Raw genomic sequence first — 27,409 nt, forward strand, 5'->3', positions numbered from 1 at the left:
CCCGCCCCGGGGGGGGGGGCTGGATTAGATGATCTCTAAGGTCCCTTCCAGCCTGGGCCATTCTATGATTCTATGAAAACATTGTAAAATGTCAAATTCCCAAGGCAGTGAATGTTTGGAATATTTTTAATGTGCTGAAACAAATATAAATCAGAAGTTAGCAATCAGCAGCCTTGAAGGCTAAATTATGAGAAAAATTGGCCTGGTAGAGAACATTTGAAGTGGACTATGAAATTAATTGAGTGCCAGCAAAGTTCACAGCTTCTCTCTGCTGCCCTTCCCCATCCAACTCACACCCCTCTCCCCGACCCTCCCTGGCTCTCGTATCACCTGATCACACATTGGATCAAGACAGAGGATTTCCTCTGCCAATGTCATATGCTGACCATTGGGCCCCTAACAGTGCAGAGGTGTCATTTTCAAGTGTTTTGATAACAATGCCTCAGGCTGAAGAGTGAACATCACCACTGTAAAGCTTTTCATTTTTTCTCCTTTTGCTGCTTCAGCTCCCCTGTTCTGCAGCAGCCCAAGCAAAGGCTGTGGAATATTTGACATTTTGACTTGGCAAGTTGAATTCAGGAAGACTGTTTAGTTTACTTTGGAGTTTTAAGTAGGTTGAGGATGTGTGGGATTTTAGGTCAACAGTTAGGAAAAATTGGTTTTTTTATACCTCTGTATTTCCAAAAACCACTTTGTAGCCATGTTTTCAGAACTACTGAGTTGATGTTAGAGTTAATCCAGTGGATAGTCCATAGTCTTGGGAAATCTGTAAAACTGGCTTTTAGATTGAAGCCAACCTTAACCTTCTGGTTAAAGGACTTTCCTCTGTAATACCTGCTTGAACTGCTTGGTTTGTAGTGCTCATATTCTGAAATGTGACCAACAGGTTTCAGAGAGGCTTTTTGCTGCAAAGAGTTCTAGATTCCTGTAAGCTATTTTATAAGGCTGTGTTTCAGTTTAACCACAAGGAACAGTGGCATATTTTTTTAACAGACTGCCTGAGCAAATGTACTTACTGAGCCTGGGCTAGCAAACAGCACTGTTGTGGTGCTTCTGCACTGCACAGAGAGCAGACACGTAAAGACTGCATCAGTGTTTCTAGCTTGTTTTCTCAAACTGCAAGGCACAAATTTCATGTAGCATTTCTACAAATGCATTTTGGTATTTTGTCTCATGATTGCTCTATATAAATTGACATTTTCGTTCTTTTTTTTACTTGTCAGACTCTATGTTGTTGTAACAAAGGAGAAATTTTTAACAGTATAAGATCTTGATTTTCAAATTTGAAAGTAATAGTAATGGGGGAAGAGCTAAATCTGATAGTCTTTCAGAGTGAGATCAAAGAGAAACTATATGGCCAAGTTGCAAGTTCACTGTTTCTAACATATATCAGACTAGCATAACTCACAAATTAGTGATTAGTAGTTTTATGGCATTTAGATTCCATGAAATATGGTCAATATATGCCTATGTCTTGAAAACAATGAGTCTCAGCAACACAAAGAAGTAAAATAAATACTCTTGTTATGCAAAAATTACCATTGATTTTGTAAATATCTTGTGTGATATTTTTAAATATGAGTGCTTAGGGGAAAAAAATACATTCACCTTCTCATTTACTGTTATTAATATGGGTATAACTGACATTCAGTTTTGAGATCATGAGTTTGAGTGTTTCCACTATTCCATTATTTTTATGATTTTTCAGCTATTTAATCTTTGAACTGATATGTTTAAATACAAGTAATCTTAAGTACATGAAATCAGTGTTAATTCAAGTCAATAATAAAGTTGTATTTCTAAATTGTTCTCATAATGGTTCTCAATGAAACTTTTGGAAAAAAAATTTTAATGTAATATTGCTAAATTCTAGTTAGCAAATATAAGTATGTTAAGTAATATGATGTTACACCTCATATGCAGTATGTTGAAATATTTTGTCACTTCACCTCTTATGATATTCTTACCTGAAATGCTTTTTGTCCATGAATTTTTTTTAAACAGTTTAACCAATGTCAGAAAAAGTCTGGTATTATAAATAACTGACACTGCATACATGTGCTACCTTCCCAATGCCAACTGTTTGTTTTCCTCCCATCCCAGCCTGCAAGCCCCATTTGCTTCACACAAAGAAACCATATATTAAAATAAAAAAGAAATAAGCAGGGGGAATCTTGTCACTTTGTTCATACTCTTTTGTGGCTGAACTAGTGTGCTAGGCTGCAGCTTTATAAATCGCTTGTTCTGAAATCTTCATACTGTTTGTTGTTTGTCCAAATGCTGCCTTCCTACTAGGACTTCTAGCAGCAGAAAGTAGGTATCCCTTTGTTTTCCTTTAAGGCTTATCATTCAGCTATGGAGTGTGTCTTTGCATGTTTAAAAATCAGCTTTCTTCTCTTTGCTATTTTCAGTTTTAATACTGCCTAGTCAAGAAAAATAGCCTGTATTGCAGTTTTAAACTAGATCTGTCTATAACTTTGAAAGTGTAATTAACCAGAAGTAATATGATTTCCAGGGAATTTGAAGATTCTAGTTTAGAGGCAGTATTAAAATTACCTGTTTTTTTGCTTTCAATATTTGCAACACAACTGAAATAAAATTTAATTTTCATTAAATTAATAAAGGATAAAATGATTTGGTTTTACATTTTAGTTCCAGAATTAATGTTTTCATGGACTAATGGGCTTTTTTCTCCTAACACTAAACATATACTGGAATATTAGTCATATATTATTTTCTTGCTATGCCCTTGCATGAACTTTCTTGATCATTCTGTGTTGATGTGATACATGATCTATGCATATGCATTGTGTATACGCATAGATCTGATTTAACTAACTACCCAATATGTGTCTCCTTAATGAGGAAATATTATTGACATGTAGGGAGGAGGTTCTGCTGCAAGGTAGCTGCATGCTTCATGAGAGACTGAAAGCACAAGCACTTCTAAAACTGACAGTATATACTAGATAGAGGGGAAGGTGTGAAATTCTAAACCCCTTGATGCAAACCGCAACCATTTCAAAAACAACAAATTCAGCATCTCAAAATACAAGCTATAAAAATGCTTCCTGAAGCATCTAAAGATTTGTGGACTGGCGGTTGTTAGTTCTTCCATCTTAGGTCAGGGCAGCAAGACATAAGTCTGTGTCTCCTTTTCTGATCAAAGTCATGGAGTCTGTGGTTGTTCATTTTTCCCATCTTACAGGTTGTGGGGAATGTTGTTCTTTGTCCTCCTGTTTCCTCATCTCAGAGTGCCTGTCCAGTAATACAAGAGTGAGAAGTCAGTGGTTTTTTATATAAAAGTTTTGTAATAGTATTATTTTTATACAGCTGTAGAGAAAAAAGAAATCTCATACAGAGCCTCTGCCTTTGATTTTTGGGTTGTTTGTGCATGGGGACTTTCTTCAGTGAAGTTACTGTTTGATAGTGTCCTGCCCCTGTACTGGTCAGAGGAGAGTTTCCATGTAGTTTTGCAGTGAGGAAGGAAGTGTCTAAGGAAGTAATAGTGAAGGGCATTCATTTGATAAAATATTTGTTTAGTTGCGTGTGAGCGTGCTACCCGTAAAGGGTGGGTCTGGTGTGAAAAGCAATACCTTCTCACTTCACACTTCTTTACCACCACGCTAGACTGCAGTCTGTCATATTTGTTGCTAGTTTTGCAGTGAGTGGTAACTGGGAAAAGGAATTGGCAAACTTTGTGTAGGGCTCCTGAGCATGGAGACAGGAGAAAGCTGGGGACATGCACACACACAGTGCTTCTGTGTATGCAGAATAAAATGAAAGCTATCTTAAAAATCAGTTTCTCCCCACCTGCTTTCTTTTCTGACCCCCCTCCCCCCTCCGCTCTGACCCCAGCAAAGAACAACAAGTTACTGTGTAATGTTAGAGACATCTCAACTCTCAGGATTCTTGCAGATGTGGTTTAAAGTGAAGAACATCTGGTACTCAGTTGGCTTTCTCTTTATCTGAGAAGTTACGTCAGCACAAGTAGTGGAAAGGTCCCATCTCTGTAAAAGATTCTTTTCTCACCTTTCTTGGAAACAGCATATAGTTAGTATTTTCCTTATAGGACCAACAGCACATGGAAGTGTTCATTATTATAGATTTTTAACTCCTGGCCATTGCTTCTAAGGCAAACCTGACCTTAAATATAACATGGACATAGTATTTTATAATTATGCTGATGCTGAGCCTAGACTTTCATGTTTTGCTAAAGTGAACGCTTGTAAATATGTATGTAGTCATGATTTGAAAGCCTCAGCTGACAGATACCCTATTATTTCCACAGCATTTTGATATAGTGCTTTATTTCCTGATGTGCTGTGTCTTGTGGTTTTAGATCATCATAACCAGATGCCAGCAAAAGAAAACTACTGCAGGCACTGATCTATATAGTTACGACTAAATAAGCTGTTCAGAGGTGGATTCTTAAAGCAGAAGCAAAGATTCTTTGGATTCTTTTGTCATACTTGAAAAATAAAAATTAAATCCTTGAAAATTGAATCTCATTACAGAGTTGGTAAAAAAAATCTCATTGTCAATTCACCAGGTGTGCTCTATCAGAATCATTTATATTTCTTTTCTGAAAGTAACTGCAATTTAAAATAATGCCCTTGCTTGGTTTTTATGAGATTATATCCAACAACTTCATTTAGTGATTCTAATACTTGATCTCTCAAATTTGACATTTTCTAATGTTTTTTCTTCTGTCCTTGCTGTATGTACTAGCTTCAGACCTCTTCATAAACCAAGTGGAACGTGAATCCTGCTTCCTGAAATTACTGTGCTTTGAGAGCCAGGATTTTTTTTTTATTTCATTTCCAGCAGCTGCACACAAGAAGGCAGCCAAGGGATTAAGTTGGGAGAAATCAGCTTGTGTCAATTGTAGATTGACTGGTATAAGGACTGAATTTTGTTAAGTAGAGAAATTGGTAATAGCAGCTAAGCTTTAGTTAGTCATTTAAAAAACATTGTAAAATCTTCAAGGCATAGTTACCTACCCGTTTATACAACATAAAGAATAGTTGAAAAGCCAATACGAGTTAAGGTTATTTATTAGAATGAACTGGAATAAAATGAGTGATTGGTGTCAGGAACTTAGTTTTATGTGGTTCTGCAAATCTAAGGGGTTTAGATTTTGTCAGTGTCTATTTAATAAAAATATGCTATTATTATAATGGTTGTTAAAAGGTTTTCTCCAGAGTCATTTCCTGGAATACCAATTAGCAAGAGACTTCCAAAAAGGTCATTATTTTATAGTTTTGTATTTAAACAAAGTCAGGCTTCCTCTAACAATTTTTTGTTGCTTAGAAGAGGGTTTATGACTGACTGATACTTAAGTGGGCATTTGAAGTCTTCAATATTAAAAAAATAAAACACGGAATTATTTTACTCTCTCTCTCAGAGAGTTTTAGTCAGGAGGTAGTCATATTTAGCAACGAGATCTTTTTACCTGAACTGTTTCAGTCATATGCTATCACAGGTCAGTGCTGCATGAAAAGAAGCTCCGTACTGCCTGCTGTGTAACAGGGGAAATCAGTTGTGCCTGCCTGGCTTGCTGAGCCTCAGAAAAGCAAACTTTTGGAGTGTTTTGTGGTGAAGAAATATTACTGTTGGAAATATGCAGGCAATTATTGGAATAATATTTTAAAGATTTATTTTATTATCTTTTATTCTGTCCTTTTCTGGGGAGAAATAAGCAACTCCTGTCTACCTCTAAAGTTCAGTTTCTCTTGCCAAACCACCTGTTCGAGATTAGAATAGCTAGATGACAGGATGTAATACAGCACTGTATTTTACCAAAGCTTCGTCTATTTACAACTTGATGAACCACTGTCCATACCAATTTCAGGTGGTATTAAGGGCACAGTATGAGACCTAAAAAGTCTCTAGAGATAGAATTCAGCTGTAAGAATCATTTATGAATTACTATCTCCATAAATGATGTAACAGAACTTCCCAGAAATATGTATGATAACTTTGACTACACGATGAATGAATAAATAATCCCGAATTATTGCCTTAGAAAGCAAATGCGTCTACCTGACAAGTAATAGATGTGCCTCAGTAGACAGAAAGTTACTCAGTTCATCTCCATCTTCTTAGAAGCACTTAGGTATCATCCTTAAGTGATTCCACTAACTATATAAAAACATTTCTTGTACTAGTATGGGCAGCAGAAGACTGTGATAAGCATTCTGACTTTTTTTTTAAAAGCATAGTAAGAACCTATAGTTTTCAACTTTTTGAAGTTGTCAGCCCCAAGGGAGCTGTGTATAGTTGCAGATGTCCTTTCTTAGGTGGTCTTATGGGAATACAGGACAGACAAGGTTTTGTGTGTGGCCCAGAATATCACTGCTCATTTGCACATGAGAACATACATGCAATTATAGGAGGATCCACAGTTACCACAATCTCCTCACAAAACCATGTTCGGTGCAGATTTGTTACCATTACCGTGGAGAAGAGTCTTCTACATGTATCACCAGAATTACAGCCTTTCCTGCGCAATCATATGTGTACATATTTTTAAGGTGACTTAAGGTGCAGGGTGCGATTCATCTCATGTAAGTGGTTGGGGCTACTTGAAAGTTCTGTGGCAGTAAGCAGCACATTCTAACAAAATTTACTTTAGGGGACCTTAAAAAACAAACAAAGCCAGTCAAGTTGATTAACTTCTTTTTTTTCCTGGCTTCCTAATCTTTGTGCATCATCTGAGCTTTTAGATTATTCAGTTATACAGTAACTAACTTAAGTGCGTCCTTTATCATCTATGCTGAGGCTAAAATGAGTGCATTTGCAGTGAGGAAAAGAGATTAAATACTATTTCTAGAGGATACAAGCTTTAATTACAAATATTGAGTTGTTTTATACTTTCCCCAAAGATGATAAATTTAGCTTAAACATGATATAATGTGAAATTTTGGGGGGACAAGCATGCTGTAAAGATTGGTTAATTTTATTTTATGTAGTACCTTTTATCTGAATTTAAAACTCTTTATGTTTTTGTCTGGATGTGTGTAACAGAGAGAGTTAAGGTATTCACAGAAATACCTGTAAAGTTGTATCACTTTTTTGTGCAATAACATGCTGTCAGTATATTGCTACTATGCCTTTTGCTCATGCATGTTATTTGTAAATGTATGAAACACATGGCAGTAGATACATCGTAAGACTGCAGATTAGAAAGTAGAACTGTGATTCTGAGTGATTAGCAAAGTAACTGTCAGAACGTCTCATGCAATTTGTTAAGGATATTCTTGGAAACTCTTTTACAGCCGTCTATTCAGTGCAACCAGTGGACAGGAGAAAAAAGACATCATGAAAAAAGTTTAATGTTTTGGAATTCACATATATTCAAAAGTTGTTGAGTTGCAAATATTAAAAAATAGTAACTTTTATTTCTATTTGAAAGATCTCCAAAATAAAAAGTAAATAATACTGTCAAATAAGAAATATGGTGGTCCAGAGCATTTGATGTTTCACAGTAATACAGCACTGTAAGCAATTTTGAATATATTTCTCATTGTTTCTAGTTTTGGCTCAGTTTTTAGTGGTTATGAGCAACATTGAGCAGTGTTAGAGACTCTAAGATATCCAAACTTCTGAAGTGAATCTTCTGTTGTGTTTTCCTTAAAAACTTCAAGTAAACACAGAAAGAACTCTGAATCCAGAAAGTGAAATTTTGATAGAAAAGAAAATTGTTGAACTCTGAGCATGACATGTATAGAAATAAAAGAGAATTATATCAAATTTCCTTCTGCCAACTGCATTGTGGAAAGTCAAGCACTTTCCTTCAGGCTTGAAGATATCTGAGCTCATCGAATTCAAACTGGTGTTCTGGAAAGAAACACAGGGGAGTCCCTTTTGAGCCCCTAGGTACTTTTTCTTCCTTGCCTTTGAAACTTAGCTGTCAACTTTCCACAGTCCTGCCAGTAGGTTTCCAGCCCCTATATCTTCTCAGGATTCCCACTGTGTCTCCCAGTGTGGAAACTGTGGCACAGGCAGAGGAACATGGACAGTTCCTTTCAGCTGAGCGTACTTAGTCATTACCAGAGACAGAGCAGTTCTTTCTCTTCTTCAGTGCACCAGACCCCATGCCTTGCCACTAAAATAAGGCCTACCACTAGTTTTATTTGCTGACTAGCTTTTTTAAATGAACATAAATTAATACATCAATTGGAAATAAGTAGTCAGACATGTTTAACTGGAGAGGACTAAGAAGTCTTATTTGTCTTCAGCCATGACTTTTGAGTGAGGGGAGTACTGTGGCTCTTGACCTTGGTGTTCATGAAACTGTGAGGAGAATCCTAGGTTGAGATTTGTACTAAACGTGATGCGAGAGTTTCTAGACTTGTAACGTGCTCCTCCTTCTAAGCTATGAGGTCACAAGTGTTGTATAGTAGATTTTTTTATATTTTCTTATGTTTATTCCAGTTTATCAAGGTTTTCAGAGAAATAAGTTAATTGAACTTGTTTGCTTCTATGGTTAAGGGGGGGTTGGTGTTTTTTTTTTAGTTACATTCTGAAAATGCTATGGATTACAAAAGGGTTTGAGATAAGGAAGGCTGGTAAGAATTGTTCATACAGTGGAGGATGGAATTTCAGGAAATATGGCAACTTTTTAGATATCTATCTTGACAAGAGGACATTTCAGGTGAATAAGTGAACAGAATAAAGATATTAAGGGGAAATTAGTGAAATACAGAATGTGTAGAATTAAGAATTTTTTTATGAAAAAGCATTCAGCAGTTCACTGGCAGACACCAGCATTTTTGCAAACTAACACTGGATATGCTACCATCTTCCCAGATGCTTATACCACCATGGAAAAACTGTAGACATAGGCTGTGGATGTTTAGATAAGCCAGTTCTGGAATTAAAGGAACGCACGCAAGTGGCAGCCACCACTGATACCTGAATTTTAAAACAAATTGTTCCACCAGGAACCAATATGGACTGGTTTACTAAGGATTTGTCATGTGTTTCCACATCCTCTCCACGTCACTCGTCATGGACTTCCATCTCCCATAATGCCTCTTGTTTCTCTTTTTTGTGCCCGTATCCCTCACTTCACTTTTCACCCTTATGCCATGTAAAAAATCGTCCCTTATCTTCCTACAACCCAAAAAAAATCCACTGGTCAAAAGGCAGCAAGTGCTGCTGAGAGAACCGGGCAAGCAGAACAAACAGAATAAAAACCGGAGCTCATGTTACAGTCTGTTTTTCTCCCCCAGAGGACACAGCAGTCAGGTCTTTCTCTTCTCTCCTCTATCCAGATGCTGATTTTAAAAAGAATTTGTGAGAGCACTGATTCTTTCAAATTCTTAGTCATTTGGAATACGTATTTGAAATTGGTCAGCCATTCAAAAAGTGAAAAAAAGAGAGGGTTGGGATGAGAATGGTGAGGACAGGCAGTTGGGCAGACAATCTAAGTAACTTCATCAGACATTGTTGGAAACCAGACTGCAATAGAAGCTTAATAAACGCGAGTTTTAACCTCTCTTCAGTTAAACCATTTCTTACGTATAATTGCACTATATATAGGCACTGCTGATATACGTAAAGTTTATTCAGTAAGGTTTCCTGTAAAACTCCCAGTTTTTAAAGTTCCTGTTCCAGTTGTACCAGATGAATTGAAAGTTTCATTTTCCAAAGTTCAGTTTACCCTTTATTGATTTTTATTCTTTTTTTTTTTTCCTGTTTTTTGCCCCATAGGAGCAGTCTCACAGGTGCTGGACAGCCTGGAAGAAATTCATGCACTTACAGACTGCAGCGAAAAAGACTTAGATTTTCTTCACAGTGTTTTCCAGGATCAGCATCTTCACACGCTACTAGATGTAAGTTTTCTGTGATGAACAATTTGAATGTGTTACGGTATCTGTTGTTCATTGGATAAGATTTTGGTTTATCCCAAATATATTCTCTTTTTTTGTTTCATACCAAATTGAATTTATTTAGGTGTGCAATGTAACAACCAACAAAATGCATTTAAACAAAAATGCATTTTAGGACTATACATACAGAATATTTTAGAGCATGTAAGTGGTTAATGACTTGATGTAACAGCTTTGTTTTAAAATAATTTATCAGAATAGGCTTTTTTCTAAAAGAATTTGTGAGAGCACTGATTCTTTCAAATTCTTAGTAATTTGGAATACGTATTTGAAATTGGTCAGCCATTCAAAAAGCCCATTCTAAGGGCTGGATTTTATTTTTTTTTCGAAATGTGAATTGTAACTTTACATTTCTAAGTAATTAATAATCTTAGACCAATTCTATGTATGTTATTAGAAGTATGACATTTTTTGTGTGAAACACCTAGATGTGCTTGTTTCTGTCCTATAGCTGAACACAGTATGTAAGGGGCTCAGTCATATAAGTCTATATTATTCTGTTGTTCATGAGAGCTATTACACCATAAGACAGTGGTGGATTTTCCACAAAATAGTGTGCAAAAAGCTTGAAGATACAGATTAGTGACACCTGGTAGGCATAATTAGAATTTGGTTCCCATTTCTTTATTATCTGTCTGTAAGCCTAGTCCACCATCTAGTTACAAATACAGATCGACTGTGATACCACATGGTTCACAGATTTTTTTGGGTTTTTTTATTCCAGAAAAGTAAAGCGCTCTGTTTTGCAAAAATAAATTTGAAAAGGACATAGTCTGGTATTTGAGAGAAAAATGCTTGTACGCTACTTATCTTTCAGTGTCTTAAGGACTTCCTGTTTTCAAAGTTTCCTGTTTTCTTATCACATGCAGAAATCCTGTTTCTACTTCCTAATAGTATTTTAACCAAACAGGCCTAACAAGGAAATACATTGCCCTTTGCCCAAAATTGTGTGAATCTGGGAAAACATACATATAATTTTGAGGTAGAAATATTTGCTGGACTTCAACTCTCTGCAAAAACAGGTACCTTTATTGTCACTGCATCCATCCTTTACACTGAGTACCAAGACCCTCACTGAAGAACAAATTCAGAAATGCATCATCCTGTCATTGATTTTTAGGTCTACATTATATTGAGGTCTAAAATAAAGGCAAAAAGAAGCAGAAAAACACTTCCCCTGTTTTTTTCTGGGATGTATGGATACTTCTTGTTGAAGACAGAAGACTTGCTTTCAGGCAAGACAAACTTTTTCCAAAGCAGTCTACACATTCCACTGTGAAAAAAATCACAATGAAACGAAATCCACAGAGACATAGACTGTCCACGTTAGCAAGTACTACAATAAAGTTATAGCATATCTGTAGAACAAAGTATGTAACCCTAAGCATCCCATTGTTTTGGGGTTGGGAAAGACCTTTAAGATCATCAAGTCCAATCGTTAACATAACACTGCCAAGTCCACCACTAAACCGTGTCCCTGAGGACCATATCTACACATCTTTTAAATACCTTCAGGGATGGTGGTTCAACCACTTCCCTGGGCAGCCTGTTGCAGTGCTTGACAACCTTTTCAATGATGTTTTTTTTCCTAATATCCAATCTAAAGCTCCCTTGGCGTGACTTGAGGCCATTTCTTCTTGACCTGTCACTTGTTACTTGGGAGAAGAGAGCAACCCTCACCTCACTACAGTCTCCTTTCAGGTAGTTGTAGAGAGCAAGAATGTTCCCCCTCAGCCTTCTTTTCTCCAGGCTAAACAACCTCTGTTTCCTCAGCTGCTCCTCATAAGACTTGTTCTTGAGAACCTCCACCAGCTTTGTTGTTCTTTTTGGGACGCACTCCAGGACCTCAATGTCTTTCTTGTCATGAGGGGCTCAAAACTGAACACAGGATTCAAGGTGCAGCCTCACCAGTGCTGTGTACTGGAGGACGACCACTTCCCTACTCCTGCTGGACACACCATTCCTGATGCAGGCCAGGATGCTGTTGGCCTTGTTGGCCACCTGAGCACGCTGCTGACTCATGTTCAACCTGCATCTTCTATTTTAGTGTCATTTGAGAGTAAATATGCTCTGCTAACACTGTGCAATGGAATGTGACATAATTTTAAAAAATGTGCTTCTGCATCCCGGTTAGCTCAGTGGTTTGAGCGCGGTGCTGGCAACAATGACCAACACCGAGGTCGCGGGTTCGATTCCTGCTCGGTCCCCATGTGTTGCCTGGTCTAGTCGAGAGGCGATGTCCCCGCCCATGACAGGGAGGTTGGACTAGATGATCTCTAAGGTCCCTTCCAGCCTAGGCTGTTCTATGATTCTATGAATCAAACAAAAATGCTCATGTGACCATATAGATGATGACCATCTAGATCTTGAATTTAACATCTTGGATACTTCAGTGAATATCACAAATCTAACAAGAAGTCTATGCTTTTTACCTGGTGAAAGCCACACAGGAATAGGAGTCATTCCAGCTATCTGATCTGTAGGTAGATGATTATGGTTGTAGAAACTTCAGAGTGTAAAAATCTCGACAGGAAGAGAATAACATGAGTGTAAGAATAACTGAAACTCATGCAGAAAGTTTTTAAATGTTTATTAAATGTTACTATGTTGTCATATAGCTTCTTGGGCTTTGGTATACCAGATGAACCTAGCTGAAAATTTTGGTATGTGACAGGTCAACCAAATATTACTCACGCTTCTGTAATGCTTTTACATTTTTCTGTTCTTTACAGTACGATTCTGGTTCATAGTACTTCACTGACAAGCTATTATTTCTGTAATGGTTTGATGTGGTCTTTTAAACAGGAAATAATGGCAATGAATTCATACCATTTTGCTGTTATTTTGTCATGGTCATTCTCTTAGAAAAGGACACGTTTAAATGCACACTATAATAACATATTTGTGAGACCAAAATGCTATCAGAAAGTATTTTTGTTTTATAGTGCTATCTGGAAGGGAAATGGTAGAATCTTCCAAAAGATACATTGACTGGAATAATCTAAAATATAATTTTAAAAGATTGCCATGTCATGAAATGCGTATTTGAAAGCCTGAAGCAACTTAGAGACCGTATTATTGGAAAGCATAGCTTTTCCGTTGTATTTACTTGAATGTGGGAGACTGTTTCCTGTTTATGCACTAATACTATTCCAGTTTCTCTAAGAACTCCAAAAAAAATCCTCAGTTGTACGTGGATGGAGTTCTGTCAGGGAAACTGTTTATTCCTTTCAGAGTATTTGGGGCCACCAGAACAAATCACCTGTAAAGCATTCTATTCCACTAAAAAGGAATTTTCTAATCTGTTGTTAAGTTGTGGCTGTCATTTTACATTAAAACTACTGTTCTTCTTCCTTTGCCTTTTCCCACAGTTTGTTCTCATGTTCCTACTCTTTCTCAAGAATTATCCTTATTTTTAGGTTAGGCACATGATGATAGGTCATGCCTGCTGCTGAAATACCCTCTTTGGCTTCTGAAATAACCCTTTTTCTGAAAGAAAAAAGAACAGAAAGGACTATATTTGTGAAAAGAGTGCAAGATAATATAGATCACAAAACTGAAGTCTTCTTTCTCAGTAATTCATTAACATAGGGGTTACAGAGACAGGCACATCTGAAGGCCATAGAAGGCAAGGTTCCTATGATCACATTGATTGTCTGTAATTTTTTCCTGTGCAAGTTACACAATACATATTAAAAAAATTTGTTTAGTGGGGAGAGTAAAGAAAAGGGCCTTCTGGAAAGAACCATTTAGAAATATTCTTTACCTAAAAAAAATGTGTTTTTTAATAATTGATCTTTCTTGTAGAGTAAAAGAGTAACTTTGGGTTGAATAAATTTTTTTTCTTACTTCAGTTAGCAATGTGATGATCAGAATCTTGGTGAATGCTGTAAGACATTGCTTCGTGAGACAGAACTGTCTGGGTTTAGGCCTATATAAAGCTTTACAGATTGTTTCATTCTGGTATCCATTTTAGATCATAAAGAATGCAATAACATGAAATAAAGAAAATAAATAGCTTTACAAAAAAACAGAGTTAAATTTAAATAGTGAAACAACTTTTTATTACCACTAGATTTTTCGAAGCCTTATCAAATGCTTGAGTTAAGATTTCTTTTTTAATCGACTTTCATGAACAAGATCCTGGGCGGCATTGCTGTCTTGTGTCAGCGATACTGATAAAGAAGTTAGAAATAAATGTGAAAAGATTACTAATTTTAGAGACATCAGTGCTCGGCCATTTTCTATATCATGACAAAAGATTTTATGTTAGTGATTATTTGTTTTGAAAAGTTTACTGGGCTTCAAGGCTGTGCCTAATGGGGAAGATCTTTACACATTGTTTCATCTCTATCGGTGCGTCAAAGGAAGCAAGGATTGCTAAAAAGTAAAACCGGAAGGTGCTATTTTATAGTGCTGCCTATATTGAAGGAGGCAAGAGAGATCATTCTCCTGTTGAGTCAAGCAGCTTGGTCCCCTCTCCAGGGAGCTTTCTGTGGGTGATTCTGAATGCAGATGTCGTTTGATTTACAAGTGAGATTTTTGCTCAGCAGGAGAACAATATCAGCTTTTGTGTGGCTGGGGCCTCTCTATGCTACTGGCTTTGTCTGTGTCTGTCTGTCCCGAGTCGTTCTCTAGGCTGATATCTTTTGGCTGTTAATTTAAGAAGTTTCTTACATTATTTTCATAGATGGAGTAGTTAAGGTAAGTGTTGTTATTTCTGCAAGTATATCTGCAATTGATATGAACTCATTGTTATGAACTTTTAAGAAAGTTAATTTTAGCTTTTGCTGGCATAACATTACATACATATGGTTTTAAATGAGATTAAACAAATTTTGGAGTAGCTATATATATCATCTCTATATGTGTAACCACTTCTTTCCTTTAGAGTTTAATTTATATTCACAGTGCATATATTTAAGATATACTGATTTTTTGAGAGAATCTCTCCTCTGCTGATGTTTCAAAGCAACATGCATCCAGGCACACTTTAGAGTTCTCTTAGTATTTCTTTTGAACTCAGTCATCCAAACAGATCTGGTCCTGAAGTCCAGACTTTTAAGGCAACATATTTTCTTGTTTGCTAGAATGAATGCTGTTGGGACCTCAGCTTAGCCTCTTACATGGTTGGCTAAAGCTTTTTACTGGATTTGTTTTGGCTTGTTCTGTTTACCCTCTCGATGCTGGATGTTGGCACGGTAAATTTGAATGTCTTTTGTAAAAGTAACAGTTATTCGGCAGTGTCCAAACATGGCTGATACTATAGTCCATATATAAACATATAGTTTAGTGTTTTAAAGTCTTGATACATTTATCCCTGATTTGCTCTTTTCTGAGCACAGTGTATTAATCTAACAATTTTATTATATATTTTGGAAAAAAAACAAAGCAAGACATTCTGATTTCTGTTTTCAAGGTACTTTCATTCTTCAACCAGCAGCTGTGGATAAAAAGCTTACATATTTTTTGAATCATCTATTTTTTCTATGTTTTGATTTGAATAACAATGGCTTTCTGTGTTAATCACATAGCGTGGCTCAAGTTTTTTTGGATCGATGCTGGTCCTTACCCTCTTGAACAGTGACTATTTTAAAACTAGCAAGTTGAACATGTTTTGGTGAAACATGAATGCATTTCTTTTGCAACAACAGACCAGAAAGTATATCTGTGCTAGAAACCTTGCTAAACTCCCCCTCAGAATGTGTTATGCTTAGGTGAAATAATCTCTTCTCATTTTTAAAACACTTAGTTTTCCTAATTTTAATTATCAGTTAATTGATAAGTTTGTAAGACAAAAGCAAATGGAAAATATTTATTTTAAAAAAAAAAAAAAAAGAAACTATGTTGGCAGGAAAGCACCTTGCTATTTGGGGAATCAGATCTGGCATTTATCCCAGTCCAGCAGAGGCAGCATGCTCAGCCCCAGGGAGTGGGAGGGACTGTCTCTCACAGTGCAAAGGAAAGTCCTTTCCCAAGTAGTGTAGAAGGAACAATGACCAAGCCTTAGGGAGAACTGTTTGAAGAATTCCTTCAGCAGGTGGGCCAGATGATCATCACCAGTGCAGCATACTTTCTCTCTAAAAGGTAACTTCTCCAGAATGCCAGGCCTGAAAGAACAGTAAAAGCAGAGACTATTCCAGAAATTCTTTTGCATTGCCTCATAATCGTTCTCTAAAATATCTTACATTTTCAGCTTCCTTCCTGTCTTTGCATTTCATTTTCTGTGTTCCTGGGATATGTAGATCACTGAGCTAGTCAGCATCATCTCATTGTCTTCTTGTTCTTCCTGTTTCTCTGGCTTACAAATTTATAGAGAGAATTTGTCTTACATTTAGTCTTCTGACAAGAAACCATTTTTGTTCCATGTTTTTATAATATCTTACATAGTACCGATATGTGACTGGGTATCTTGAACACAAGACTCATACAAATAAGAGCTAACGGTAACTTTTGTATTGATTAAGATTTATTTTTAAGAAATTTGTGTATCCACCACTTTTCAACAATGCAAAATTCCAGGTCGGATTGCATGGCACTGATAGTTACTTTGATGCGCTTAACCTGTTTTCTTTCTAACTAATGTTCTGTCACTTCTGCATACGTGCAAACGTTATACTGATGTGATGAAACATCAAATGAAATTCAGCTTAATCTTGTATATACTTTAAATGAGAATTGTACTATTTAGCCCATTCCTCTTGGCTTAATGTCATCTTCCTTGTGTCAGTGATGTGTCTTTGTGTCTGTGCAAGTGTGTGTGTGTCTGTCCGTCTGCACCAACATATCTTACTCCAAAGCATAAATCCATAGACTTGGTTTTTTAGTATGTGGCATTAAAAATTCCCTTGACTACAGTGTATTTTTATGTTACTGGCCCTGATCTAAGAATACTAGAATTACATTGCTGGCAATTGCAGAACATTTCATTAATTTTAGCGATATTGTTTTGAGGTACAGAATATCATTTTCATCTTTGACTTTCTATATTTTCTTCACTTCTTTTTATGGTGAGTGTAGTTCAAGTTGGTTTCAGTTCCTTTTTAACCATAAGGGCTACCTATTTGTTTTATCTTCTTATAAAACCAGATTCTCAGATTTATTATTTCTCCAGGACCTTGGGACTTACTCTGAGAAATTAAAAAAAAAAAGACATGCTACAGCACCGTGGATACAGTCCACAGATCTTGAGTAATATTTCTGCTTTGCTGATGTATTCTTCAGAATGGCATTTCAGTCTACACTTAGTTTACATTAAAATACCCAAAGGCGATATAGTAACAGCCCAGTAAGTTATGCTTTCATCTTTGAAGTCAGTCAGACCTCACAGCCTCCTAGTTCCAGTTATTCAAGTAGTTGACTGGTACACATGTTCTTTGTACTAATGAGCTCATTGCAGTATATTTTAATTCTCAATATATCATTAAAAAAAATATACACAGATAGGAAGAAACAAAAATGATTGTAATAACTATAGCACCTCCTGGTGCAAGATACGCTCAGTGTTGCAAAGCCATTGAGAAGCTGTGTTCATTGCCAACCTCTGTACTGACTGTGGATCTAACTAGTTTTATATGGATTCTGTATTCCCCCAGAATGAGGTTCATGATGATTAGCATCTTTTTTTTCGAGATGGTGGTCTAACCCCGATCAGTTAATTCAGTTGACAGAATTGGCAATGAAGCCTACTTAGGTTTAACCTGAGTCTGTAGTTCCTGCTATAGCTTATTAGTCCATATTGGAAGTGGCAGGACAAGACAGAGGCAAAGATTATTCTATGGAGTGTATTAAGGTGTTGCTAACATAAGTCTTTTTATAGCCCTTCCTGTGGTGAGGGATTAGTTTTCCCTGATGCTTACAGAATCATAGAATCATTTAGGTTGGAAATTACTTTTTAAGATCAAGTCCAGTCATTAACTTAGCACTACCAGGTCCACCACTAAACCATTTTCCTAAGCACCACGTTTACACATCTTCTAAATACTTTCAGGGATGGTGACTTGACCACTTCCCTGGCAGCCTGTTCCAATGCATGACAGCCCTTCTGGTACAGAATTTTCTAATATCCAATCTAAAGCTCCCCTGGTGCGACTTGAAGCCATTTCTTCTTGTCCTACTGCTTGTTACTTGGGAGAAGAGACTGATCCCCACCTCACTACAACCTCCTTTCAGGTAGTTGTAGAGAGTGATGAAGTTTCCCCCCCAGCCTCCTTTTCTCCAGACTAAACAACCCCAGTTCCCTGAAGACACTTCTTATAAGACTTATTCTTGAGCCCCTTCACCAGCTTCATTGTTCTTTTTTGGACATGCTTCCGCACCTCAATGTCTTCTATGCTTAGTACTATCAGCTGCTTGGTGTCATCTTTAAAAGATAGTTTGCCTTGTTTTTGTTAAGGTGAGCTTCAACAAGTTACCTGATGCAGCAAAAAAAAAAAAAAGTCTGTGTTATTGACATAGTGAGATTTTTGTGTCTTTGAAATTAAAGTAAGTTAAAGTACCTTGTGAAATAATGATCAAAGCTCTTGTCTTTCACAATACTACTGGTACATTCCAGAATGAGAGAGGGTGTGGTTTTTTATTGAGACCATTGAATTTCACAGTGTCTATTTTCCAACTGGTGTGCTAGTTTTCTTGGTACTGCAGTGTGCAAAGCAGTACCTTTATCTCATCCTAGTTTTACTTCTTTTGTCTTTCCAAAAGAAGTTTAAAAGTTTTAGGGGGTGATCAGAGAAAAATAAGGTTTATGATATAGGAATGGAGTTGAGACTCCCCAAAAAAATGGCTGGAGGGACTTGTGGCAGGGAGTTCCTGAAAGAGAAAAAGATTAGATGGTGTACTGAAGATGTCTTGTAGTGTGTAGTGGAGAACTGAAGGGTTCTGGATATCTGCAGTCAGCTCATGGCAGCAGAATTTGAAGAGTTCTCACCTTCGTTTAGGAGGTAGGAAAGCAGTCTACTTAAATCTAAATAATTTTTGTTCTGTCAATATGATTTTGGAGTGTAGCATGTATTTAAGATTATTCAATCCCAGGCTTTGCTTACCACACTTTACAATTTGAGAGAACATATGTTTACCTACATGTATTGCATATCTAGAATTTTGCTAAATTACAACCTCTTTCTCTTTGGCGACCTTTGTACTCTCTGGCATATCCTTTAACATCTGCTATCACTTGTTGAGAACTGCAGCTTCTAAAGTCAGTAGATTTTTTTATGATGAATATTAGTATGTGTTTTTCTTAAATATATGAGACAAATTATTGCGTTAGACTCCTCATTTGTAATGAAATAATGTTTTGTGTGGTTTCGAGGAGTAGCATAACTGTTTATTATCAGTATTTCTGTGACAATTAAAAAAAAGAAAACCACAAAAACTTCTTAGTAAATAATGAAGCAAATCAAGAGACACATTTTAACAGGATGGTTGTGGGGGAAAAAAATGCATACGTCCTGTAGTTTATTTTTTAAAAATCTAGTCCATTTCTCATCTCTTTTACCTATGAAGTGTGAAGACTTTGAATTTACATGGCACATGGTGATTTCTGCTAAAAAGGAATACATTCTGCAATAGAGTTAAACTTTGCTCGTAGCTCATGTATGTCAAAGGTAAAAAGCATATTGCAAAGAAATAAAGCATACTACTCAGCTGTTACTGAACATCTTGACACTTGACCATGCGATCTGAACCAGTATAAGCATAGATGTGGTTTTGAATCTCCTTTTAACTGTATCAGTTTAAAAAATAAAATTTGATTGAAGATTTGTTTAGCACAAACTGTAAAAGTATTTAATATTCTGCAAACACTTTAAAAAAAAATGTAGCAATGGGCCATGTAATATGCATAAATACAAATATTTCCATTATTATTTTAAAAGCTAAACTTGCTGCTTGTCCAAACTAACACTGTAAGAACTACATTTAAAAAATTATTATACCTACATGTGTTAACACATTGGATTTATTGTATGGAGCTGCACAGATCTTGTTCAGATTGAACTTTGTATGATTTCCCCACAGTTCATGGCTGCCTACGGTTTCACTACAGGATTGTAACCTACTGAGGGAATTTAAACTTGGGTGCTTTTTAAAATTTTGATCCAAAGGTTAGATGCAACAGATATCCCAACATTTAGCTACATAACAAAACAGAAAACCTTTTCAGTGCTCTATACCTTAACCTTCTAGTTCCCCTGATGCTTCTAAGCATGCAAAATGTCTCAACGCAAGATTTAGATGATAAATAGTAGGCAATAATATATGTAACGCCCCTAGGTATCTTTGCCTATTGCCAGCGCTGACAAAGGGCTGTATGCTTTCCTTCCAACTGTCATGTAACCAAATTGCTACCAATAGACAGACCCTGCGAAGGCAATGAGGAGAATTTCTGTCTTGAGTTCCTTTTTACCCCTTGGGTTACTACAAAGGCAATGTGTACACAGTCCTTTGGCTGTAGACTTCTTAGGGATTGCAGCAGGATGTGTTTTCCCTCTGAAAGGAAGCCTATGATCATTTCAGGGTTTGATCTTAATAAAGCAGGTACCATACCTGTCATCCTCTGTTCTGTAATTTATATTCCTCCTTGGTAGAAGGAACCTTGATTGTTTGTGCATTACTAAGATGCTGTTCTGGCAGCTCAGTAGGACCGCACCTGACAGGCAGTGTGTGTTGTCGTGTGTAAGAAACTGAAGGATCAAGGAATTTTATTCTAGCAGCTATTGAAGTAGATTAGTTAATATAGTTCCTCCTTTTCCAGGAGTAAGTCGTTCACCACAAGAATCGTGTAGTATCTTCTGCATGTATCAGAAATGGCATCATTAACAACCTGCTAGCACATATTAAACATTTTCCAGTTAGCACTTATCTTCATTGATGTGTCAGCTTTTATGGTCAGAATTTCAGATTTTATGTATGCAATACATTGAAATTTGTCATTATTACTCTCTAGAAAACAATTGCTTGTCAATCATGGGCAGTGGGAATTAAACTAATCATACACAGAGAAAACTGTTTTGCCCAGAGTGGTTTGGTTTCCTCTCCTTTTTTCTTCGTCCCAAAGGTTAAGTTCTTGATTTAAAATAAAACAAGTGAAGACGTCTAAATGTGGAGTGGTCCCCAAAAAAGGAAGCAGCTTGAACTAAAAGTTGAAATTCCATAGCGATAATTGTGTTTACCTGGTGTTATTTTTTTCTTACCTATTGTTGTAGGCAAAGACATGAGCAAGTCTGGTTTTACATTCATTTCTGACACAGGTGGCAGCAAGTGTAACTCAGTTCTACAAGTAATGCATTATAAGTATGTAAGAATACCGATGACTTTTTAAAACAAATTACAGTTGACCTACATTTTGGAGATAAAAGTTCCTCTCAAAATTAAAAGAAGAAAATATATGTGGTTTAGTTCTATCACTTAATCACAAGTAAAGTGAAATTTGGGCTTCTTCTTGCTATAATAAGGGTTTTTTTGTTACATAAAAGACAATTTATGTGTTGCATAAATGTGAATATGTAAAAAAAAATCAAGTATTTTAAACTCGTGTTACCTTTGTCAGGGTTACTGGAAGTCTGAGTGCCTGAGGTAGCGCCAGTTCTGTGGCACAACAGAAGCAAACATTTGTCTATTCAGACAGAATTAATTAATATACTGCTTCAGAGTGTCCTGTTCGATAAATACTGTGTGTCGTGGTTTGATCCCACTGCCCCAGCCAGCAACAAAGAACCATGTGGCCACTTGTTCACTCCCCTCCCCAACAGGGAATAGGGAGAGTGAATATTCAACAAAAAGGCTCAAGGATTGAGATTAGGACAGGGAGGGTTCATTCACCACATACGGTCACAGGGCAAAAAACAGAGGACACTTCGGGAGAAAACAAATTTAATTTGCCACCATCAGTTATCAAAGATCAGAGCAGGATAATGAGAGAAAAATACATAAATAAATACAACCTAATCTTAAATACATTCCCCCGCCCCTTCCTCCCTTCTTCTCGACTACCTCCTCCCCCAGGAGGTATTTGAGGCGCGCAGGGGATGGGGGTGTCGTCTGTCCATTACTCATTGTCCATGGCAGTCTCTTCTCCTCCTCAGACTCGCAGACTTCCCCTGATGCCACATGGTGTCCATCTCAGGGGAGGCAACCCTATCCCTCCAGATGAGTTTTTCCCACCAGCGTGGGATCAACCTCGGGGTCGTGGGTCATTTTGGGCACGTTTTCTGCTCCTGTGTGGTCTCTCTCCGCTGGCATGGGGCTCCCCATGTGCTGCTGGGTCTTGGACATTTTCGCTGCAATAGATCCCCTCAGCTGGCAGGCAGGCATCTCCCTGCTATCTCGCTCAGCACAGGACACCGGAGAAGTGCTCTGCTCCAGTGCCTTTCCCCAGTTGCTTCCTCACCAACAGTGTGTTTTGCTTTCCTCTCACCTCGCCCTCCTCCAAACAAACAGCTCCCCATCACAAAAGACAGGACACAGGAACACAGACACAAAGAGCCTGGCCCAACACGTTTTCCCTCTGAAACATATTGATCACAGATTAGCCTGACCTTGGCCAGAGATGGGTCTCACTTTTCTGCCTGGGGCTGGAGGAAGCTCTGGAAGTTTTGAGTCATCCCCCACAGCCCTCCCCCTGCTATCAGAAATCCCTACCAGACTGAAACCCGTGACACTGTGTCAGGGAATCTTCATTTTAGCCGATAAACTACTTCCTGAAACCTTCTGTTGAAGTAGATTTGTTTGCCATTTAATTGCACAGCATTTCACTGTAAGGATCTTGAATACAAAGGTTGATCATACTCCTACAATAAGTGTATCACACAGAAAAAAAAAACGTTTGAAACTGTGAAGGGCTCTAACTTGTTGTCCTGGGTTTAGCTAAAAACCCAGTCCTGTTTAGTGATTTTTACTTTCAGTTTAGTCTCTTCTAAAAGGCTGCACGTTCTGAAGTTGGCAGCATGTTTTTGCAGACAGTGTGTGCTACTGGCAGTGATAACACCTGATGTTTACAGTTACTGCCTGGGACTGAGATGCAGAAAGGCTCTTGCTGATACTGATTCCTGTAGTGACCAAGGCCACTGCTGGCTCTTGTGTGCCACGCTGGGGGTGCCGGGTAGTAAGAGGGGTCACAAGGAAGTAAAAGGTTGCACCTCGGTGGGGGTAATAGACAGGACAGGTGACCAATGAGAATATTCTATTCCGTATATGTCATATTTAGTATAAATTGAGTGATCACGAGAGTTTCGTCCCTTTTTATGGAATGGCTGGTGTCCAGGGAGGACTCCATCTGATCTCCTGCTTTTGATCTGGATCCTGAGTTCCCGAATCCAGCTCCCTGTATCCAGCTCCCACTGCCGCTGAGCCTGGGTCTGCCCCAGTGCCTCCTGCTCTGCAGCACCAGTGGGGATTGATATCAGGGGAGGGAGTTGGGTTTGATATCGGGCTGCTATCTATACAACTATATCAAACCCACTCAGCAGTGGCGGGGAGCTAGATACAGGGAGCTGGATTCAGGAACTCAGGATCTGGATCAAAAGCAGGAGGTCGGATGGAGTCCGCCCTGGACACCGGCCACTGCAGAAACAGGACAAAGAAGGAGAAAAAAGGAAAAAAAGAAAAAGGGCCGAAACACTCGCGATCACTCAATTTAAAAGGATTTAAAAGAACATACTGTCTTTAAACAAAGTTGAAGATAAAGCCTCTGCTGACTATGACCTTGTTGCTCTCTGTTTTCCAGTAGGAAGTGTTAACTTCAGGGATAGGTTTCCCTGAGGGCATAGAAACCCAAGGAAAGAGGCACACGTGGGAAGGCTCTAATATTTTGCATGGAAAAGATGTGAAACAGAACTGGCAGAAGAAAGAATGGAGTGGTCTGTCAGTTATCTAGTTGACTCTTTAATTTTAGTGCTTCTTTGATATTCTTGCCGGTGAATATTATTTCATTTAGTAGGTTATGGATTTCTTTCGGACTTGTTGCCCATGAAGCCTGTTGGGTAAATGGAGTACCGTGACAGGGAGCTGTGAAAGTAGCAGAGCAACGAGCCTGTTTGTTGCTGTGCAAGGGGAGCAGCATCTCCACTTGAGAATTTCTAGGTGGTAAAAAAACCTAAAAGTGATGAAAAACAGTCCTCCAATATCACTGTCCCCCATATGGTTATGTTGTTCAGAAAGCAGAAGTCAAATATATAAGGACATGTTTTAGTGACTGTTTTTAGATATTTCAGTTCAGGGATTTAATTAATATTTGAGGTTGTCAACTCTGTTATCTGTCTGAATTATAACTGAATCCTCACAAAATGTGTATTTTTGTTGAAAGATCATGAGGGTTTATGTTCTAGCAGTTCAGTAGCTCCTATTTAACTGAAGTTTCAGAGTATTCAGAGTTGCTGGAGTTTGGTTAGATTTTTTTTACTTATTGAAGAAAAGTTAAAACCAAGTAATTGTGTATGCAACTAAAGTTATCTCCTGAACTATAAGCTAGCAGAAAACTGTTATTTTAAAAGCTTCAAGTGGTCAAGGCTGCTTAACTCTTGAATATAGTGATATTTTGGCAGATTGTATTTATTGTAGGTTATATCTCTTTTAAAACTGAATGGTATTTCAGTTTCAGAAGGCACTTCTGTGCCTTCTTTTCTCAAACACCTGAGGCCCTCCTCAGCCAAACAACAGAGCTGTGAGCTTCTCAGAGGAACCTCCTAAGAACTCCTTGCTGAGCGGCCTCGATGGGGGGCTCGCCTCGACTCAGTCTTTCCAGTGTAGGTAAAGGTGCTGAAGGTGTTAGAGTCCCTTGTGTATTTCAAATGTTAGTTTACATTCATTGTTGTGATTTTCAGTTGAATTTTGTGTATTTCCAAAGTTGAGATATTCCACAACTTCCCTGGGCAACTTGTTGCTGTGTTTAACTACCCGCACTGTGCTAAGAAATTCTCTAATATTTTAAAAATAGTTATTTCTGTCTTTTTTTTCTGTCTTATATTTCAAAGAAGTTGTCTAACATAAATAGGAAAATAATACAGGCGTGACTATCTTTATGTTGTTTGAAAAGTAAGCCAGAAGTTTTTTATTTGAAAATAGTACTTATTACAGTGCCTGTTCGTTCTTAAGTATACGTTTATTCCCTTAAAACATGTACTGTGTGTTAGGTTTGTATGAAAGACACATCTCTAATTTGAAAAAAAAAATAGGGAAAAGGGGGATTTTACTGAAAAAATTATTGACTTGGAAGGTTTACAATTTCCTGTTTCTATGCATTGGCATTCTTCTGTCCAGTAGAAGATCCTAGTAAAATAAGGCTGCTCTTTTTTGTCAGTAGCCTTTCTTGGAAAGGTTTGGTTTTCTATTCTCCAGAGACTTCGGCTTTTGTAGCATTCTATCTTCAAGAGCATTTTCCCATATTCTGAGGTTTATTTAAATTGCTGTTCAGAATGTTTGGTGATTTGATTTTTTGAGAACAGTGAGATATGCAGATTAGTTTTGGTTTATAGGAGTCTGTATGATTTACGGCATTTTTTCAAGATTCACAGGACCACTACTAGCAGAAGAATATGGTTTCTGTAAATCTGTGGAAAAAGCATGGGAGGTTTGCAGAATCCCTTAACCTCTTGAACTTTCCCATGTCATCCTATGAACTCTGAATCTATGGCACTGTTCAAATCAGGAAATGTTTAAAAATGAAAAGCCAAAACCCTACACTGCTACATCTTGTATACAAAACATCTGTGGGACTTGCAGTTTGTCATCATAATCATGGTAATATAAGCAGACTATTGTTAGTGCTCATCGTTACTTTATGTAAAGTAGCATATGATTTCAGTAGTTTCTTTTCTTGTTATTTCAGCTTTATGACAAAATAAACACAAAATCTTCACCACAAATCAGGAATCCTCCAAGTGATGCTGTACAGAGAGCCAAAGAGGTAATGACTTTACTTTGAAACTTTTATTGTATTTAAATTAGAACTTTTTTTCTTCATTAAGATACTGATAGGTATTTTGTCTCGTAATTGAAATTATTTCTGGAATTCTACTGTTGCTTACTTAACTTACATAAGAAGTTACATAAACTTGCAGAATTCCCTCTAATGATTATATATCAGTTCCACCGTTTAAACTTTGCTGCAGCAATAGTCCTATTAAAAGGAATACTCCTGTTGGGTAATGCTGTATCTTTTGTGTTCAGTTTATTTATCTTCAGTAGAAGTATGATGTTTATATGACCTAGAACCAAAAATACAAAAATATGTTTCTGCATGTCAGCTTTTTAGATTGAAAAACCAAGTTTATCATAGGTAGTTCTAAGAAGAGCAGACTTAGAAATGCAGTGGAGGTAACCCATTAAGACCAAAAATGTTCTTAATTCTTATAGCTGACAAACAATATTTTACTTTTTTATTTATTGTAAGTACTAAAAAAAAATTGATTTACATATTATCAGTAAAAGTAGTAGGGGGGTAGTGTCATAGGAAAACACTGTTTATAGTGCTATTAAAATGGAAATAACAGGAAGACTTTAAAACACTGTAATAACTAAAGTCACACTGTTAGATACCCTGAAGTCCTATTCTGCAAAATTTTGTGGCAGTTAATCCTGGGAGGTGCTTCCAGAAGCAAAATACTCTGCTTTCATTGTCCAAGTAGTCACATGTGAAAATAAAGTATCAGATTGCAGGCAAATGTTTTAAAGTTTATCTCCTCTCCTCCTCTTCCTCCTTCCCCCAATGCTAAGCTGAACTATGGCTCAGATTGTATAAAATCTGGAGCTTGAAGTGGGGTAGCAGATGGATCACCTACACTTGATGTCTTTAACAATTTAATTTGTGGAGGGAAGGTTTTATGAGTATTTTTAATCCTACTTTTAAACTGAATGTTTTAGAAAATTGAGACCATGTATGAAAATAGCAATTGGTTTTAGTAGGGATGTGTGTTACCTGTTAGTGCTTCATTTCTTTCTCCATATATTTAGGTGTTGGAAGAATGCTGTCAGTTGAAAAAAGGAACAATTGTTTCCTTCAAATTTCTGCTTTAATCTCTCTTAGAAAGAAAATCGAGGTTTTTTACTCTCTTGGGGGAGGGCACATTCTCCTAAACTCTTTCCTGTCAAAAATATTATTTTGTATAATCATTTGGAGATATTCTGACTGACCAATGAGAGTTTTCATTTGTTTGATTAATAGCTTGATTTGAAAGAAAGTCACTATGGACACTTCTCTTGCTTATTTTGCAGGTATTGGAAGAAATTTCATGTTACCCAGAGAACAATGATGCAAAGGAACTAAAGCGTATTTTAACACAACCTCATTTCATGGTAAGCAAATGTTACTCTTCTTGGGTTTGTTTTTGTATTAATATTCTTTATATAAGAAAAGTTCAGCAAGTTTTCCCTAAAATCTACAAGTGTTAAAACTGCATACTATACAGTACAATTGCCTACAATATATACCTATTAATAAATATTTCTAATCTGCTGGTCTGGAAAAATAGTTACTATTTACTACTCTACTTGTCCCCATTACTGTGCTGAAAACT

At 37.1% G+C, this 27,409-nt stretch overlaps 1 protein-coding gene across 1 annotated transcript in view; it reads left to right on the forward strand.

Moving 5' to 3' along the window:
• Window positions 1-27,409, forward strand: part of CASK (calcium/calmodulin-dependent serine protein kinase (MAGUK family)) — a 96,021-nt gene that overhangs the window by 23,559 nt on the left and 45,053 nt on the right. Inside the window, exons 6-9 of the mRNA XM_009875823.1 lie at window positions 2,296-2,313; window positions 9,721-9,842; window positions 25,723-25,800; window positions 27,108-27,188. Of these exons, the coding sequence (XP_009874125.1) occupies window positions 2,296-2,313; window positions 9,721-9,842; window positions 25,723-25,800; window positions 27,108-27,188 (299 nt within the window). The remainder of the gene's footprint in view (window positions 1-2,295; window positions 2,314-9,720; window positions 9,843-25,722; window positions 25,801-27,107; window positions 27,189-27,409) is intronic.

The sequence above is a fragment of the Apaloderma vittatum genome, unplaced genomic scaffold, assembly GCF_000703405.1.
Source record: "Apaloderma vittatum isolate BGI_N311 unplaced genomic scaffold, ASM70340v1 scaffold229, whole genome shotgun sequence".
In the NCBI taxonomy this organism is placed as follows: Eukaryota; Metazoa; Chordata; class Aves; order Trogoniformes; family Trogonidae; genus Apaloderma; species Apaloderma vittatum.